At 39.4% G+C, this 20729-nt stretch overlaps 1 protein-coding gene across 19 annotated transcripts in view; it reads left to right on the top strand.

The window, feature by feature from the left end:
• The window catches only part of adgrb2 (adhesion G protein-coupled receptor B2), a 317335-nt gene that overhangs the window by 281380 nt on the left and 15226 nt on the right, over window positions 1-20729 (top strand). For 7 of the 19 annotated variants that reach the window (XM_078954902.1, XM_023959856.2, XM_023959843.2 and 4 more), the window contains 7 exons: window positions 2516-2755; window positions 4909-4948; window positions 5349-5363; window positions 7250-7422; window positions 8359-9063; window positions 12711-12746; window positions 15263-15376. In XM_078954902.1, the coding sequence (XP_078811028.1) occupies window positions 2516-2755; window positions 4909-4948; window positions 5349-5363; window positions 7250-7422; window positions 8359-9063; window positions 12711-12746; window positions 15263-15376 (1323 nt within the window). The remainder of the gene's footprint in view (window positions 1-2515; window positions 2756-4908; window positions 4949-5348; window positions 5364-7249; window positions 7423-8358; window positions 9064-12710; window positions 12747-15262; window positions 15377-20729) is intronic. The other 12 variants (XM_078954906.1, XM_078954901.1, XM_078954895.1 and 9 more) reach the window with 4 other exon arrangements.

Below are 20729 nucleotides of genomic sequence, written 5' to 3'. Positions count from 1 at the left end.
GTCATAACTTTCTCATTACTTGTCCAATCCCAGAAAGGGAGGTATCATTGCCAAGCTAGTCAGAAGAACTACAAGAATTACAGTTGATATCAAATCAAATTTAATTTACTTATTATGAAAAAAATAATTAATTAGGAATATAATCAAGAAAATGGTACAGCTCAATTTAAAGCAACACGAATGCTGTGATGCAGAGTAAACACGGACATCTTCAGCATGACATGTAATGCTTATAAAATGATTTAGCTTAAAAAAACACCTTCTAAAGGAGACATCTTATTTACATTAAATCTTTCAATTTACAGTTTAAGTCAGGGGTCGGGAACCTTTTTGGCCAAGAGAGCCATAAATGCCACATATTTTGAAATGTAATTTCGAAAGAGCCATACAATAATGTAGTGTCCCTTTCCCACACTGAGGCACGGAGACTTAACCTCTTTTAAAGTTCTTTATTCCGATTACTGCAGACCGCAACAAACGCCGAACAATTAATTCAGCAACTCCTGAATCTCTCCCGCCGAGACGAGTGCGCTTCTCCCAACTTTATATTCCCCTGCTACCGCTGCAGCCCCTCCCATTTCCCTTATTCGGCCCATAGCTGAACCCCATTGGTCCAAACTACCTAACAACAGGCTGAGCGACAGAACTGAGAGCCAATCAGATCTCTGCTTGACGCGTTCAATGAACTCCAGAACTTTTAACGCGGCTCAACAGCCATCCAACTCAGTCCGCGACAATTTGTTTAAAACTAAATATACAAGTGAATGTGTGCATTTGATTTAATTTCAACATTTTTAAAGTACAATAAGTCTGTGGATTCTTTTTAATAACATCGTTATGCTGTTGCTAATAAATGGTGAGTATTTCTCGTGGTAGTTTTGCTGATGGTCTAGTCTGGTTGATACGTGGTGAGTTTCTGCTTCATGCAGGCGTTGAGACTTTAAACCTGATCTTAGGTCTGAATGTTCTGTAGATGTGAGACAGACTGATCACATGCAGACCTGGAGCCAAACACACACTCACACGCCGCAGTGGGTGACGGGCAGCGGGTTTTACGTTTTTATAATCCCTGCGCGATTCACCTGCTGTCCCCACAACCCCTCACCCCCACCCTCTGCTTTCTCCCTCACACATCCCGTCCCCGCATCTGCGCGCTCTTTCTCAGAGACGGGAGCGCGCAGTTTTAGGCACGTCAATTCACAAGTTTCCAGCTGGTACAAACTCTGTGAAATAATAGATAATAGTAAACTGATAGCGCTGGCGCAGATTTCTCTCTCTAAGCACCGCTACTACTGCGCGCCTCTGGCATCGCATCGCGCCCGAGAAGGACTGGTCTAATGAAAAAAAAAAAAACTATAATTAAAGATTTGTCTGCGAGCCACATGTGACCATCAAAAGAGCCATATATGGCTCGCGAGCCATAGGTTCCCGACCCCTGGTTTAAGTTAACAATATGAAGAGAAAGTTATAAAAACATGAAAATAATGTCTACAAAGTCAGCAGAAGTATTAAACTAAAGGGTAAAAATGAAACATTTTTTTTAAAAATTAATGATTGATTTTTTAGATTAAACAAAGTTAAACAATAATAAAACTCCACACAGAAAGGTCCCCCATTGGTGTCATGTTCCAGGGCCCCCAGCAGAGACCTGAACCAGGGGCTTTCTTGCTGTGAGGCAAGAACACTAACCACTGTGCCACCGTGCAGCAGTTAAAAAGGCATTTTTTTAAAAAAAAGGAAACGTTTCAAGGTGTGCCTTGAAGTGCAGAAAATAGTACATTTCTTAATTTTTATTAAAAAAAAATGATAAATCCCATGAGTTGTTGTTTGAGTCCTAAATGGGCTTAATAATGCTATAAATCACAGAGACTTTGAATGCCTAGCCAACGTCAATACGATCACACCACATCCCTGCACAGCTCTCGCTGTCGGCCCTTTTGTTTTTCCCCCAGACCTGTTTGTGATAATGTTCATAGGTTTCTAAATGCTCCTCTGAGTTGATCAAAATTCAACTTGTGAGCCATCATTCAGTTCACTAGAGCCATTGCTACACTTACTCTGTGCTTAGTTAAGGTGCAGATTTACTAATTAAACTTTCATTAATTATGTTATCATTGAATACAGGGCTTGTGATGTTTACTTTAGGAGAATCGCTGATACCTGTTCAAATATGCAGCTCTGACAATCAAGATGCCTTTTCAGAGTGTTTTTATGGACAGTAATAGTGGATAGATAACTGGTTAAAATGCCATAAACCTTGACAATATTTACTCAAAATATTTGGTGGGTTTGCCACCACCTAGAATAACATTTATAATTAAAGTAGAAATTAATCTCTTTGTGCCCCTACCATAAATTTAAAAATATAAAATATTAGTGTGAAACTCAACATTTACAGACACAAAGTTGACTGTTGTTAATCTAATTAAAAAGAAACAAAAACTAGCTGCACTTGTTTCCTAATACAAAGTCTATCGTTTCATCTGACATTTTAATTCTGTTTTTACATTATCAGAAGTGTGCAGGTGCAGGCGTCTGTGGACAGCAGCATGGCTCTCGTCACAGCACTCCCTTGTGCCTGTCGGGTTGTCACCCACAACCACCTACGTGCCACCAGACATGCCAACAAGCCTGTTACCACAGTCTGCCCCGAAACGGCTGCAACTACGGGCTAGACCACAACCACGCACATGAGCACATCCCAATACTCAACAATACCCACAACCATGCCTATAATCACATCAGCAACCGTTCAGTATGTCGGCGGCAGAAAAGCACAGAGATTCATAGATATATATATAGTTTAGTTAATAGAAAAGGTGCAATCTGTAAATTAATATTTGACAACAAAGGGAATAAATAGAGGAGCGAATAGAATCCTAAAATGAGGCTTATTGAAACGTTTATCTTTTCTGTTACAAAAGCATAACTTTTATTTAAAACATTGATCTTTCAGAACTGCATAATTACTCTAATGTTGAACAAAAATGTTAAAAATGTATAAATATATTTAAAGTTTTTTTTTTTCTAGGTGTGTGAAATTACTTGATTAAAATCTGCTTTAGGGGTTCCTCTTGTCTTTTATGTGAGACAGGCATCCAAAACAGTTACTCTTGCAGCTTGAATGAGAACTTTCCCAATAAAATGTTGCGGTACAGTGCTATAGACAGGTATTAATATCAAACGTTGTTCCACGTTTGATTCATCCGTTGGTAAAGAAGACAACCATATCACTCAAAGTCAGACCATTTTCTTTTGGAAGAAACAAGCATGTAATCTAAGTCTGAACTGATTACATATTGCACCTTTTATGTGTGAGTAGAAATAGCTGTGATGTAACTGAAAAGAAACTGTGATTTAATGCATGCAGTACTTAACCTTAAACAACTTGCATGTGTTAAAAGTAATGATTGAGATAAGGTCAGTGTTTTTCTCAGTTTTATGGTGGGAGTGTCAAGGTTTCTATTCTTATTGCCCCATTTGATAAAGCTTGAATCACCCTGCTGCAGGGAATTCATTTACTAAGAGCTTTTCTTCTCCTGCAAGGCTTCTGTTTCTTATATTTTATCATTTCCTTTTTTGTTTTTCATTTCTCATCTCCACCGTTCTAGCTTTTCTATGCCTCTACATGGTGTGCCCAAACTGTCTAGGTTTTGAGGTTTACTATCCAAAGAAAGGCTTTTGTAAGTGAATCCCGCAGAGGGCAGGGGGAGGCTATGTGTTAAGAATAGAGAGGACCACATCTGCATAGTAATGAGTTTTACTTCCTCAAAAGTTTATAAAAAAATAGAAGAAAATCGGAGTGTGGTTGCTCTTTTGAAAACGGTATTTCTTCATTCAGGTCTGTCTTGTGTGTATTTGTGAATGTTGATTTACTTGATGGAGCAGTGCCACTGTGTGCTTCTACACAGAAACGAAATAATGCTTTAGTCACACGCACCCATATGGAGGTTGACCCGTACGTGTGCTGCGGGTTTTGGGGTAGACCAGGCCTGTGGAGGGTCATGGACTGGAGTGGTGTGTCTTTCAGTTCCCTTGAAAATGGAATGTACCATTGTCGTGCGAGTGGTAAATATATCGTGATGAATGTGTAAAGCTAATGTAAGTCCTTGAACAGGACTATCAGCACCTTGTGCAGTGCATAGGTTTTGAACAAATGAAAAATCCAAACACGCCTGCATCTAATCTACTTTTCCCTTACATGTTTGCTACAACCTTTAACCCGCAGCACACCCGTATTAAAAAGAAAATGCATAAACATTTTTGCTCTACGGGCTTATCGATTAGTTTGTCCATTTCCTGCCCAAATCCATAAGGGTAGTTGTGACTAAAGCATAAACTAACCACAAAGAGAAATCTTAGCAGTATTAGGTCTAAATGTTAGGGCTGTTTTAAACCCTCTAAGGCTGTGTTTGTGTGGCTAGTAAGCATGAAATGAATACTTACATTTTTTCTCTGTGTAGTATATATTTTTTTCTGTCCAGCTGGGAGATGGCAAAGTTTTGCTTCATGTAGCACAGCAGATAATAGTTGTGTTTCTGTGCAAATGTGTGCGTCTGCCTCTATTTAGATGACAGTGAAGTGACTGATGGGGCATACAGTAATATTATGTAGCTCCCAAAAACTCAATTTCCTTCACATACTGCTTTGATACAAATCAAGAACATTGCATCAGTGCCGGACCAAACAATTGTTTCCCTTTTCTAACATTTAAAGGATAGCAGCTAGATTAGGTATCACTATGGAAACGCATGTTATCCTCAATTCCAGTTGGTTAAGAACATTGAATTTGTTGGGCACATCTTACCCTTTTGGGGATATTGTGACTCATTGGACCTTTATTCTACTAATTGTGTTGGTGCACTTTCTCATTGTGTTTCCTCTTTTCTACCTTTGCGTTCCTCTCAGACGGATTTTGAGAAGGACGTGGATCTGGCTTGTCAAACAGGTGAGCCCTCCTTTCCTGTGGGTTTCTATGCCCCTTGTCCTTGTTGCTTCTATTTTCCTGTACTCCCATTGGCCCGCCACACATTTAACACAACAACACTCATAGCCTGCTAATAGAATTACAGGATTAGATGCTCTACATCTCTGCACTGTTGTGCTTAAATTACTTTGTCTTATCAATTGCTGTGATTCTACCCAATAATTGCTCAGTGAGCATATGTTTGAATGAATCTATGTTTAATTGTGCATGATAATAACAGTACTCAATGTGTTCAAACTTGTTTCACTGGCAAGTCAACAATGGAGTTGTGTGGGTGTTTGGCTGTGATACGAGGGTACCACTATCTAGTAAGTGTGCTTTGATTTATTAACTCGGTTACTTTCCTCCTCCACCCTTGCAGAAAGAGGACACCCATGTAAGTTCTGCACCCGACTTTCCTACTTATCACTGCTTGATGCATCCTAGACTCTAGTAGGTCCTACAGACAAATCCTGGTTTCATGTGGAGACAATACCACTAAAAATGCTGATGATAAACTAAATTTGACTAAACAACAAGTATCTAAAAAAAAAGGCATTTTGATGAAGTTGAAGTCCCACTCTGATCATCTTTTGATCTACTGTAAAACCTTTCCCAGTGGTCTTTTAATTATAATTATTACGTTTTTAGCCAAAAATAAATAAATAAATAAAAATAAAAAAAAATATCTTGGGTAGTTTACCAGGAGGTAGATTGTGTAGAAAAGCAGTTTATTAGAAATCTGCTTCTGAGTTGTGGGTGTAGATTAACCAGAGTAAGCCCCCTTCCCATCCTCCATCTGTTTATACTCTTTCATGCTATTTTATGACCCCACAGAAAATTAGCGTTGAAAAAAAAAAAATGGCGAGCAATATTGGATATCCGATGAGGAAAACAAAGACATACATGAATCTATTTGTCTGCAAGTGGATGGATGCATCAGAATGAAGTGAAACAGTCTAGCTTCTTCTATGTCACAAATACAGTATTTTCTTGTCTGCTCCTGATTCACAATTCAAATAAAGAAATACTAAGAAATGCAATTTTAAGCTTAATTTTCTTTATATAAGACCTCCATCATCATCATCCTGCTACAAGAACACGTAAAAAAACACCAACAAACATGATTTTCAATAGAGTGGGTCTTCAATGAGTAAAAATGTCTTACCTTATTTTTTTAAAGCTACTGTCTTCACTATAAATCTTCTTTTAGCTAGTTAATCATTTTTAGATAATCTTGTATATCAGGCTTTTATTTAATGATGTCTTGCTGACTGACATTACAGGCGTTGATGCTTTTAATCATTTCTTGCCAAGAAACTGTTCTTGGGTGGCTGTACTGGATTTGCCTATAGGCCCTTGTTTATGTAGGACTTCTTTTGTTTGATGTACATTTTGGATGCAGAAATGAGGTTAGACTGATTTTGGGAAATCAGTCTAATCCTTTCTGATCACTTTGCACCAATGAGATGGCGAAGCAGAGAATGTGACATGCTCTGTTCTCAGTCAGTGTGCTGTCTGCTCACACCAAAAACTGCTTCAGTTGTGGATCAAACATATTTAGACCAGGTTTTATGTCCAATATGCACATTTTGTACCGGGTAACGGACGTAGCATGATATCAGTTCATGAATTAAAGGATACTTTCAGCTTTCCTTTGATTGTAGCGATAGACTGTTGCTTTTGTGACAAAACTGAACGTATCTTGATGCAGCTTTCCACCGTTGGAACAAGCAGCAGCTTTGAAAACCATATGCCGCCTTCAAGTTTGGTCTAAACTTGGTTCTTGTTTATGAATCTTGGTATCCCAGATCTCTGTTTACTGAGCTTACTTTCACTGGATTGAAACTCAATTGGTCATAAGCTTTTGAAGGGCTCTCCTCCAACCCATGTCTGCCAGACGTTCCTACAGTGGAAAGATAGCTATCGTTCAATTTTGGGGCGCTTTTCTGGAAACCAATTCTTAAAGTTTCTCCAAAGTTTGGAAAGTAAAACTCAACCTGAGCAATTTAAAAAATGAAAACTCAATATATCTAAGAGACTTTTGTGAGAGATGTAAACTCTCTAAAACAACATGACAGATGGACAAAGTCTGAGGAGCAAATAACAAATGTTATTTATAAGTTCATTTGGCCATCCTGTTGTGGATGACATTTTATAACTGGATCTATTCCATTCTTTATCTCCTGATTTCAATTTCCACTTTGGAAAACAACCCTCACCCTCACTTTTCAACGGACTCACTGTCTCTGCAAATTTCTGCCTCCTTCTGTTTCACTTCAGTCATTTTCAAAGATGTTAACACGTGTAACCCAGCTACCATCACTGGGACCCTGTCTCGAATCTCCTTGGATGACGAAGATGATCCTAAACTCACAGCCCATCAGGAAGGGGGAGTGGGGGTCAACTTCAGCTCCCTGCCTGGCAATATTCCCCCACCAAATCTCATCGTACAGGTATGTGTGCAACATAGGAGTTTATATTTCTAAATCTGAGCAACTTTTGGGATGTATCTATCTATCTATCTATCGATCGATCTATCTAAAATTGACAATCGATCTTAATCGATCCAAGCTTAATAAATTAATAACTGATCCATAAAAGTGGAGATCGATCTTTTACGCCTTTCCTATTCTGGTGACCTAATGCAACAGCAGTAGAGCCAACATCTGATAGCTTGATGCTAAAGTATAATGGAAGTTCACATAGGACGGCTAATGCTAGCACTGGTTTGACCTAAACTAAACATACATTGCTGAGTAAGTGAACAGCATGACTTTTTCAAACTCTTTTGAAGACATTTTTTTTTTTTTTTGTGGTCTAAAGCGCAGTTTTTTGCTCCAATCTCCTGGAATAAAGTGTAATGCTTTAGCGCAAGCTTCATCTAGTGGTCAAAATCAACCGCTCTCCAGGAGAGGCAGAACATTTGTTTTTGTAATATAAGCCAATTTAGAGCCTTTACAGTGTTATTGATTTGCACATTTTTGTTGGAGCTTCACCGTTTTAGAAACCATAAATCACTGTATGGTGTTAACAATCTCATTGGTTTAATATTTTGCTCAGTTATCTGGCCTTTATATATAGAAGACAAAGCTTAATTCCCTGAAAGACATAATTCAAACTACAAACATTATTTATATAATGTATGTCCATTATTTTTTTAGAACGAAAGACCACAATAAAGGGAATAAATGAGCCACATTTAGCTCCGGGGCTTCAGGTTGCAGACCATTAAATTGGAGAATGTCCTCTCATTTCTACACAAAGAAATTATTATTGCAAGAACTAACGATTCAATCTCCTAAAACTTCATAACTAATGATCAAATTTCTTGTAAACGGTTGCATAAACTGATTTCTGTGTTTATTTATTTATTTATTTTTAAAATCAAGGTCCCAACCCTAGGCCTCAATGAGCTCAGCGAATCACCGCTGAAGAAGGAGTTGAACATGGACCAGCAGAGGCAACAGGGACAACAACGCAACAATACTCCAATTTACCTGTGCACTGAGAGTGGCCTGGGATGGGCTCGACCCCCGGCTTCCTCCAACAACTCCCAAGATGGAAGTGCGGGAAGCGGAGGAAGTGGGGGAGGAAGCGGTGGGGGAGGGGAGGGAGACTACATGGTCTTACCACGTAGGACAGTCAGTCTCAAACCCCCAGCTTCCTCATCACAAGGGGTAGGCCTGGGACTTGGGGGCGAGGACCAGCCTCTAAACATCGCAGTGGAGGATGCCCCCTTTCCTCCCCCTCCCTCCCCTCTGACTCTTCACCCAGCTGAGAGTGAGGCCTACCCGGCGGATTTTGTGCCGTCCAGCGTGGGCGACATGAACATCACCATGAACCTCAATCGCTCCTACGGGACGATCAAAACCATGCCCCATGGGCATGGCCATTTGATGGCTCAGGGGGGTCTTGTGCACTCCCACGGAGGACACATCCACTCCCATGGGCATTCGCTCCACCTGAAAGCAGGCCAGAGACCATCAGTGAGGCAGATTTTAACAAGTGGGCCTACAGTAGAGAGAACCAGGACCCTGCCACGTAACCTGGGAAGTACCAATGCCAATACCAGCCACTCAGCAGGATCTTTGGAGGTGGGTGAGAGGTTGTTGAAGGTGGGAGGGTGGGTTGTGCCAACAGGGGTTGATTTTCTTTTATCAAAACACTTTCCAGCTGAGGGCATGTTTTACACCCATGAGGGTTGTAGCGACTTTGAGACTTGACCAGATGCCGCAGCATTATTCTTGAGCGTAAAATAAATATGCAGCAAAAAAAAAAAAAAAAAAAAAAATACTAATTTTCAAGGTTTCCAAAATCATTCCAAATAAACATGTGAAATGAAGCAGTCCACAAAAAAATACCAGGACCTGCCTACCCCCTCCATACACAGAACACCACAAAACAAAACCTGCAGGTGAAGAGGTGCATTGAGCCAAACTCTCCCCCTGATCATGTGACATTGCAACAACAGTTACAGCTATAATGGTGATGCAGTTATCACAAATATGGGGTAAAATGATGGATTGTATTTGGCAGAAGCATCTTTCGTTGGATCTCTATTGATTAAACAGCAGGTTCTGTGGTTTTGAACATGAACAATGCAAGTGCTACTTTTGCATTAAATATACATCATTTAAAGGATGCCGGAAGAAACTGTGTATAGCTTATGCCTTAGTCACAACCACCCATAAAGGTGGATAGGGGGCTGCCTGCGGGCTAAAAAAATGGACAAATCTATACAGGACACGCAGGTGGCCCACACAAAACTTTAAAATTGTAGACCGCTCGGTGAGCCCAAAGAGTGAAAATGTACATGCACATTTTACTACGGGCATGCCACGGGTGACAGGTTGTATGTAACACTAACATGCCAGGGTAAGTAAGGGTGAAGTAGGATTTTTCTTTTTTTTAACCCTGTAAACTCTGTACACAGCACCAGGGGTCTGTTAGCACTGTTTAAATGTGGACCCGTATGTCATACACATACCACATGCACGACCATGGTATGTACCATTTTGATGACGTCCCTTAAATTGGACACATAAGACTGCAAGACACACCCACGCTCCTCTTAAGACAGTCGGTCCTCTCTACAAACCTCCACGGGCCCAAACAACCCAGTGTGGGTCAGCCCCAAACATGTGGCCAAGGCATAAGGCCTTCTTACCTTCACAGTTTTGCAAGGATTTCCTTCCGACAAGGTTAAGTGTTATTTTCTGTCAAATACTTTTACAATTTTGACAAAGAACAGATCAGGCTTAACAAATCATTTTGTGTTCAGCTGTTTATTTATTGATGCTGGTCAAAATATTTCCTTACGAAGTATACTTTTTCTTACCAGTATACCACTTATTTAAGTTTAATCATCATAACTCTCCTCAACTGAACATACGTGATCTATGGTAACCCTTGTGCTATCCTAGGCACTTTAACATTGGGAGTTGAGTCATCTAGACCCACTAGACAGTGCACTGAACCTTTTTTCTTCAATGATTTGTGATCTTCACTGGTGTCCATGGATTACATGAAATCTTTCCACCTTTGCCATGGTAGGAAGAACACGTCAAAGTAAGCGTGGGGTCATCTAAGATAGCACAAGGGTTGATGGAAGCAGACAAGATCAGAGGGAATCTGTCTTATTTGTAGCAAGAGTGAATACACACACATGTTTATGTGCAAAAGGGTTCTGCTGGTTGACTAAAATAATGGGAATGTCACGTTTACAGTGAAGCAGAGATGCCTCATTTAAAGCTGAAGGCAAGTTATTAAAACTGTGAGAGAATAACTGTTGGAACGATCCAAGCACACAGGATGAGAAACTCTTTGAATGTCATCTACTACTATAATTTCTCAGTTTAAAGATGCTTGATATCGAGATAAATTTCAAATGCTACGTCCAAAGTAGCAGTTTTGCTCCACTGGTTGGGTGAGATGAAACTGAGAAATCACACAAAGTAGCGTTCTTGTCAGACCTGATTTTATTTGATCTCTGAATACTCAAATCAACAAAGCCAGAAAGTTCAGAGAATAATGCAAAAATCTGCATTTTTTAAACTGCTAGTTACTTTACTGTTCTTTAAGGACAATGTCTGCACTCCACACATTTTCAAATCTTTCAATGGTTAATGAAATGTGCTTTAATATTGAAAAAGATCATAATTTTACTTGTACCTTGTGACTTGTATCATGTCTTTTATATCAGTGATCTTTTGGCTACTTCCCATTTTATATTTGACTTAGCAGGATTTTTTTTTATACATTCTAAAACTACTGAACTTTGACCATGCTTACTATGCAACCTGCAACTTTCAACTCTAACTTCAACAAGTGGAACCTCAAAGAAATAGCTTTGCTGGAAGTGATTAAATAATTTTAATATCAGTTTAAAAAATTATCTCTACATGTAAATTTTCTCAAACCACAGAGCAGTTATCTCATGCCACACCTTCAATTTTCAAAGGTTTGATAGACAAAAGGTTCATTTTATTTGCTGCATTACTATGTAAAGATGAACTGTCCTTCTAGAAGGCTAAAGTTTTTTTTTTTTTTTATCTTTTAAAAATGCTTTGCCGTGAATTAAAATTTTATTTCACCTTTTATTTCCATCTCTGAAAAGAATATGGTTTTACTCTGCTGCTACCTTTAGTGTTCCGTTAAAAATTCTTAATTTAGGCAATATTTGAATACATTTTGGAGTGTTTTTATCGCTTTTTAGTGAAAAAGAAAAACTTTACTGCTCGATTAAAACACAGTTCTACAGAGTCACACATGGAATGCAGAAAAATAAAATCAATTCCAGATTTCAACTCCAAAACAGTTAACTGCAAAAAAAAGCACATTTATTTGACATAATCATGTTAACATCAACAGAAAATTCTCAATTCTGTCTGACTGATTCATCTGTTTTCTCACTAAAGCATGCACTATACAGCTTCTGTATATGCATGTGGCATACTGTATGTGTACCATCTTACAAAACAAAATTCAACTTTTCAAGTACCACAAGTAATTTCACAAAGTAAAGAAGAAGAAGTTCTTTTGGTTTGAATTTCTGCCTCCTTTCCCAATTTGGCTTCTTTAGCGTCAGATCAGCAAGTCTGCCCTTTTGAACGGATGAATACAGCTTTTAAATAACTGTGGAGAGCAGCTCCTCTTCCTGCCAAATGCAAATCTGGCAGACAGCAAGAGACAAATAGGAAGTCTGGGATGGAACGCCATTCAGTGGGATGTCAGGGCCAGATGAGTTGGAAATGTCTGCAGCTGTTAAATAGCCGCTTTGTGTGCCACTTGCCTGAACTACGGAGGCACTTTGGATGAGAGCAGCAGGACCTAAACAAGGTTATGTGATGAAATCCATCCCTCATATGGTTTTTTGCAGCTTTTTTAAAGCTCAATTTATCCAACAAATGTCCTCAAAATAGGAAAGATAGGAATTTTTTTTTTCTTTTGCCAGGATTGTAGCGATTGGATTTCAGAGTACGTGAGGCGAGAAATTATTTTATTGTAATTCAGGGTTATTCCACTTCACTAATCTCATGCCGATGAAATAGACTGAATAATCTTGGCTTGACATTCCGAATGTCTGTATCATGTTGAGCAGCCAGAGCAAATTAGCCCTGCTCTTTTGACTGAACAATGGCACTGTGAAGTCCACAAAGAGATTGGCATCGCCAACGCTTTATAGCAGTTAAGGGGTGGTCATTGATGTTGTCTTCTCTCCCCCTGCCCCCTCCTCTTCCAGAGGAAAAGAGTTCGGTACTCTGAACTGGACTTCGAGGTAAGATCTTGAACCCGATCGCCTACCATCAGCCTGTCTCTGCTTTCTTGTGCTTCAGCCAGAATCTAAGTAACGCATAGAGGAGCGAAAAGCATTGCTGAACCCCACCCTACGCGCCTGTGTCCCCCCCGCCCCCGCCCCACCTTGTCTTTTGAGCATTTTTCTCAGAGCCGTCCTAAACAGATGCTGTTTCTCCAACAGTGACGTCAGAGCTCAGCTTGGTGTCTGTTGGCCGTAAAAAAAACAAAAAAACAATCTTATTCGTGAGCTCTGCTAATTTGCCGCACTGACCTGGCATAAAATCCAGTCTGTCAGGTGGGTCCTGGTGGAAGAAACAGCCAAGCAAAGTTCTGCGTTTGTCTGACTGAACTCCTGGTTAACGTTTAACTGTGGTTGATCTGTTGGCTGTATTTGTTGGATAGAATAGGGGCTTTGTACGGTGACCCTGAAGTACAAATCACGCCGACAAATCACCTAACTCAAAAGCATAATAAAGATCCCGACGACAATTTAGAAAAGTGAAACAAATAATTTAAAAAAATAAAATTATTTTTTTTAAATCAAAACAAAAGTCCAGAAAACAAAACACAGGTACAACTAAATAAGAAAACAAATTAAAAATGGAAATCAAAGTCTTTTACAGAAATCAAAATGAAATGTTAAAAAAAGAAACACAAAAGGAACCAGAAAAAGTAGATACAATGGGACATCACTGATTGGATGATGTCTTAGTTTTGACATTTAAGTTTTTCAAATGCAACTTTAAATGTCTGCATACCAATGGAGTTATATGATAATAATTGACTTTTGATTAAAATGATGGACAAACCTCATCCTCCAGTCAGCAATGTCCTATAGTATATACCTTGCCGCATTTCTGTAACAAAGAAAAAAAAAATTTCAGAAAACAAAAGTAGTTTTCAGAAATAAAAATAGAATGTAAAAAAATAATAATCTAAAAAAACAGAAGAAACCGGATAAGATAGGTACTATGGGTTATTGCTGATCGCATGAAGACATTTGTCCATCATTTCAACTGAAAGGTATTTGGGCATGAATCAGTGATGTCTAAGAGTTCCTACCTCTTCCAGTTTCTAGTTGTGTTTCTTTTTTTTAACATCTCATTTTGATTATTTTGTTTTATTTTTTGTTACTGTGTTTTGGTTTCTAGAACTTTCTCCAATATGTTTTTTTTAATCATTTCTTTTTCTTTATTGTCATGTTCTTTACACTGTTTATGTGTTGAGTGATTTTTGGGGTGATTTGCACTTCAGGACCATGGTACCTCCGTAAGTCTAAATGCTTTGGCCAACTTGTCGGTATACAATCTGTAGAAATAGAAACCTGAACTATTGAGGGGGGTTCATCTGACTTTAACGTATTTAAAGACTGGACTTTCTTCTCCAACCTTTCTGACATGTGAATTAAACACTGGATATGCGTGAAGGTAGCTCTGCAACATTTGCATGAGCAGTGAAGCTGGCTCTTTTTGAACTCAGCCTGTTTACTATCCATCACACGTTTAGGTGGGAGCGAGCAAAAAACTGTTAATAATAATCACAAAATGCTTTTTTTTTTTACTTCTAAAAGTTTACTTTTAACAAGTTTTTTGACAGCGGACTTTGAAAAATAAGCTTCCAAAAATGTAATACCTCCACTGCACTGCAAGAGTTTTAGAATAAATTTGGAAAACAAGAACTAAAAAGGATTGGTATTTTTTTTTTTTTTTTTTTTTACCAAAGAATAATAATCGATCAAGAAGCATCGGCTTTGTGAGGGTTGTGGGAATAAATCCTTTATTGGACATTATTCGTGACTCAAAAGCCTTAGCTGGCAGAAAGGAAAGACGGAGAGGTACTGGCACCTTCTTGACAGAGCTCAGAAGAGTGCAGTGTCTTTGAAGTCACTGAAACTGTGGCCAAGCAGTAATCTCGGCCAGTAAGTGGGTGGGTGTGACTGCTGGCATCACTTAGCTGTGTCACTTTCAAAGTCACAAGCTGCTTTGACGATTAGCCGTCCCGGCAATGTCCATTAACACGGATACTCAGCTTTATCTGCCTTCCAGACCAAAGTGATGTAGAAGTCGTAAAAAGGCTTGGTCAGAAGTTTTATTTTGGGTTATTGTATTAGCTCTCGTGGTGGCTAGTTAAATTTCGGTCCATTTATGAGACTTTATAGCTGACAGCTCTATCTAACAGTGGCATTTCTGCTGGTCATCAAAATCACATTTTGATTTAGGGACTCTTCTGCGGTACTCGCAGTTGCCAAAATCGGAAAGAACAAGGAAGTGGGTGATGGATGAGCATGAGTCAGCAATCGATTGATCTGTCGCAACCTTCTAACCCCCTTTTCACGGCTGGCACCACCGCAGTCCCTCAGCATTTTTTACCTTTCCCCTTGCCTGTCCCCACATTATCTCCCATCAGATCCCCATCCATTCTTTTTTCCTTTACTTTTTGTTTTGATTTGTTTCTGTTGACTTCATTTTAGCTGTCCCTTCCTTTCTTCCCTTCCAGAAAGTGATGCACACTCGCAAAAGACATTCTGAGCTGTACCATGAGCTCAACCACTCGTCCAAGTTCCACACCATAGACAGGTATAACAGGGATCCAGCCATGTCCACATTCAAGGTAAGACTACTGCCCAGGACCGGGATGGGAACCCTCAGGTCTCATGCATCTCCACCGCCCCGGCACTTTGTCACAAACCATAAACCTCTCAGTTTTCTCATTCAGTCCTGATACACTGAGCTCTGAAACGGCACGAAAGCTCCTACCAGGGAGCAACCAACTACTGCCAACACTGCAGTGACTAAATGCAGTGTTCCGTTGATTATAGCCATAAAAAATACCCCAGTGACTCAATGACAAACACGCTGTCCTTTTGAAATCATCAGTTATGTTTCTTTTTCAAAGTCAAAGTGCAGCTGTTAAAATCTAAAAGATTAAGTGCGCTTAAAAATAATTAAGGCACGGCACAAATTCCCAATTCTGATTGGTCAGTTCACATTTATCCCGACTGCAATCATGACGAACAAGAACCACCTCATAGATATTTATTTTGGAAGCACGTTCTGTTCCAGCTCTCATCCTGTGTGCATCCTAAGCTATGGAGCAGGTGGCAAATCATTTCAAATGTTCGTTTTTTTAATTTTTGTTATTTAAAATGTTAATTTTTTTAAAATATCATTAAATAAAAAAATAACCTGATTTACCACCTACCTTGTGTCCATTAGTAAACCAAAAATGTATTTACAAAGAATAAAAAGTTTCTTATTTTCTTTTTTGATTTTTTTTAGAACTTTTCATTTTATCATGACCTGCATAACTGAGAATCTGTACCGACATATTTACATAGATAGAAGCATCTTCAGATAAACTTTGTAAATATAAAAAAAAAACACTATCTTAAAGACCATAATTAAAATGTTAAAACAGTGAAACGCTGGAGACAATCACATCATAATTGAAAAGTATAAACGCCACTCAGAAGTTCATCACAGTTAATATGGACAGCCACAAGTGAGACCTAAAGGCAGTGTCACTACCGCTACACACAATCTGCGCATTGTCCACATATGACATTTTGGTCCTCTGTGATACATGCGTGATATATGTAATTCATAAATATTTCTTGGAGATGTTGGTCGAGGGGTTTCACGTAACAGCATATCAGCCGAGACCCTCTATGGACATCTGCCCACATCCACGAATGACGAACGAAAGAAATACTTATGAATTACATGCCATGCATGTGTCACAAAGACCAAAATCTAATTTGAGAAAAAGGCAAGGATAGTACGTAGCGGCTTTGTAACACGGCTTTGACTTAGAACTGGTGCAGTTTAAAGAAATCCAACTGTTTAATTTTAAAAAAGCATAGCGAGAGCCCGCGGCGGAGCTGACCATGGTGCTGACACATGGTGCTGACACAAAGTAATTTCTGCTGAATGTCAACACAAAGAAATTCAATGAAGCGCGGGTTTACGTGTTCTTTGCATGGTTTATTCATACTTCTTCCGTGGTTTTAACGTGGTTCATTCGTGATACATCTGTCAAAATTTCACATAAAGAACCACAACTTTTCTCAGTTTTTGCCACATAAATTCACGTATAACAATCAGTGCACAATGCTCAAATTGTATGTAGCGGCAGTGTGACACGGCCTTTAGTATGGGCTAGCCCGCACGATTACAGTAGGGACAGAATATGACCGATGGCTATGAATTATAAACCAGACGTATGAATCAGTCAGGGCTAACCAATCACAGCTGGTTTATAAAATGTATGTTTGTTTGTTTTTTAGGTTTGTGACACAAAGCGATCCTCTTTAAGTTTGTCCCTGTTTTATCTTCCACTTCCTGTTTGTGTTAATTCATGTATGCCAGTGGGAGAATGGGTATGTGGTGCCCGGCTGGACATAAGAAGCTGAAGCATCTTTGAAATATTAATACACCATTAGAAGCAGACAAAATGCTCCCTACATGTTGCGTACTGACCTTCACAGGGCCACTTCCATTAAGTATTAAACACACTCTCACTCCACACTCATCTGCCTGACTGCAGTGCGTGGAGCCATGATGAGTTAGCCAGCCTTGATAGGTGTACTCTCCCCTGGCATGGACGGCATGCTGGTTCACATCTAATTTACAGCGCCAGAAGAGAAGCAAAGGCTAGTCTGACATCTTTCATATTCTCCACGCCATGCGGCCACGCAGAGACGATGTACACACACTCTTATGAGTGAATATGCTTCCACTTCTCAGTGCCTGACCCCTCTGGGCCGTTGCCTTCACTCCTCATTTGCTCAACATGTTGAGTTTCAGAACTGTTGGCTGTCTCGCCGCTCATTCATGCCAAGCCAATATTTAACAGAAAGAAGGGAAATAAGTGGAAATGTGAGATGCTATCCAATTTTAAGAAAATAAAATAAAAAATAACGTATTTTATAATTATAAGGTTATATGTAAGTCCTTGTGACAAACTGGTAGAACAGTTTCCACTTGGTTTCTGATGTCAGGGGTTCCAAAGTTCTGCAATCAAGGAGCAGCACAGATGCAGCTAAAGTCCATTATGTTTAAAGTAAGTTGGCAGTTCACTTAAGTGTGAATAATTACATGGATAATGCCATCAGCATCAGGCCTTTTGACGGGTCCCAGCTTGAGTTCAGCTCTGCTGTTGTCCACATCTCACTTTGAGAGTCACCCCCAGACACTGACATGCTGACTACACAGCAATTATGGAGATGAGATGGTGTTTGTGTGGGTGTCCACGCGCTCAGATTAGAGTTTCTCATGTACGGCTGCATGCCTTTGTCAGCGTCTGCATGTCCAATTGTTCATTGTGTGTCTGTTTTATGTTCGAGGTCACTGCACACGCGTTTAGTTCTCAGAAGCTATATTTAGGAGACCAATAATGACTACATAAAATCTTTATGAAGCTCCAATTTATGAATATGAAATATGAGTTTCCCATATATTATTCGAGTGGTTTAAAAGCTGCCATTTTGTGTGAAAGTGGAAACTTAAAAATTGCATGCCTAATTAAATCTGTTACCTGATGATAGGCACCATTAAGCATCTTACATTATAAGGAAGGAGGTGAAGGACACCCTCTTTAACTTGCTGATTATAGGTGTAGCCATACCTCAAAGACGGTCAAATTACTATTTTGCTCAGGACCTCCAAAACTTTGTTATTACCAACGGTTGGTGTTCCCCTTACCACAGGTGCCCCCTCCCCCTCCACCGAGGCACAACACTGAGCCGTCGCTCGCACGCAGATCATCTCTTGTTTACAAAGAAAGTCAACGTAAGAGACACTGTACTCAACATGAACTTGATGAATAGGAACTACCCCAATGAAATGGAAACATGGCCTGAGTTGATGGCCCACTGTATGCTACAAGTAGCTTGCCACTGTTTGATGTGAAGCTCTTTTTTTTCGTGCAGTAAAAAAAGTGCATTTCCCGTCCAGCTGATACTTGAAGAAATACTTCCTCCAAGAAGATCCTTTGATTGAAGCTTACAATGCCTTAGTCACAACTGCCAGTATGGGTGGAGACAAGCTGTCTGTGGACAAAGAAATGGGCAAACCTGTGCTAGGCATGCAGGAGGCCAGCACAAAATTTTAAGATCATAGACCGCTCAGTGAACCCGTAGAGCAGAAACGTTCATGCACATTTTCTATGGGCATGCTGCGTGCGACAGGTTTAGGTGAACACTTGTAACACATTAGAGTAAGTAAGGGGGAAGTAGGTGAAATACGGTTTTTCATTTTTTTCCAGCTCCCATGAAACCTGTGGTGAAGCCTGTTGGTGCCGTTCACGTGATATGCCGCCCTCCATGCAAACTTTGTTCTTGTAGCCGGACTGTTCAAAATTAGATAATTAGAGTGTCGTTTGTGTTGGCATCATACTGTTGTCATACGGGCGCTTACATATCACCTGTACACTTTGTGCATTTGTACACAGTCACTAAGGTGCCATTACTCGCGCCTTACTAAAGACAAGATTGCGGCGTAAGGGCATCGTACAGCAGCATCACCTGTTCATCAGAAGTGCATGGAGCTTACCTATCCTTACAGATGCTTTAATGATACACTTACCACAATAATGGTGCGTTCCAGTACCATGATGTCCCTAAAGGTGGCTGTACGAGCCTCAAGGGAACTGCAAGATACAGCTGCACTACAACCCTCCACGAGCTTCAACAACCCAGAAAACCCTCAGCACCCGTACGGGTGTGTGTGACTAAGGCATAAGCTGTTACTAGGCCTGTCAAGCTTTAGACACTTCCAGCTATAAAATATTTCCTCCATTTACTGCAGTTACTTCCAGTTCGATTGGGTCTGATGTTTCCTAGAACACAAGCACAAAAACTGTGATCCCCAAAAACTCTAGATGAATTGGAAACTATAAACTCATCCATCTAACTTGCTCATAAAGCTGAACAAAAAAGCATTCATCCACTCAAAATGCTTTCAAGTAAGCCATTATCAGTTCATAAGCTCAACATCTAATCATGCTTTCATTCAGACTTTAGTGCTTTTCCTTTCAGGAGCAACATTACTGTCATTAGTTTCTCTCTACAATATTCCTTAATAAATGGCTCAGAAGAAAATTGGTGAAACTGAAAAAAAAGCAATTCTGTTAGAGAAAGAAATTTGATATGTAATTATTATCTTTGTTTTATCTCTTTCAAAAACTAAATCCCAGAAGAAATATTTTGTATTCAGTAAAAAAAAAAAAAAAAAAAAAAAAAGCTGACTTGTTAGACATCCGATGCCATTTGTTATTGAAAGTCTCATTGTGGTAACTCTGTTACTATTGGTATACGAAAATATATAAAAGTACACTATAGTAGGGAAAGCTTAACTGGCCTAGGAGCAGTATAGGTAATTAGGAGGAATGGTATTTACCCAAGCATTCGCTATCTTTTCTTTACCAATCGATTTCCAGATTGAATTCAACACAAACAGTGTCAACCTAATTGTTCAGGTGCTCATTGCCGACTTCACAGTGTTTAGTGATTATCCTTTATGAACCCCAATGGTCCCATAGTGTTGTGACGGGGCAACAGTTCCATGCATCCTTGCAAATATTTAATTGAACTTCAGGATCCTGCAAAGGCCAAATCCTTATTCTTCATCAGCATCTCTGCAGGATGGATGGATTTGTTTGGTGCTCTTTTTGTCAATGAATACCCACATTTTTTTGTTTGTTCTCATTTATTTGTATGTATGAGTTTCATTTGGTATGGTATTGTTTATGTTGATCACAACACATCATTTATTTTTGTTTCCATGTCACAATAACCGAGAGATAAATATTGTTCTAATCCTATTATTAAAAGTGATATGATGATATGCTACCCTTAACTCTGACAAAAATAAATGGAGTTTAACAAATAGCACAAGTAGGAAAAAATAATATGAAGGCATACACAAGTCTTTTATGTGACTTTTCTCCCAAAAAAAGGTAAGAT

This window comes from Oryzias latipes, chromosome 11 (assembly GCF_053564925.1).
Source record: "Oryzias latipes strain Hd-rR chromosome 11, Olatipes_Hd-rR_3.1".
Lineage (NCBI taxonomy): Eukaryota > Metazoa > Chordata > Actinopteri > Beloniformes > Adrianichthyidae > Oryzias > Oryzias latipes.
Note: the sequence above shows the minus strand (reverse complement) of the source record. Positions and strands in the feature narration are given on the sequence as shown.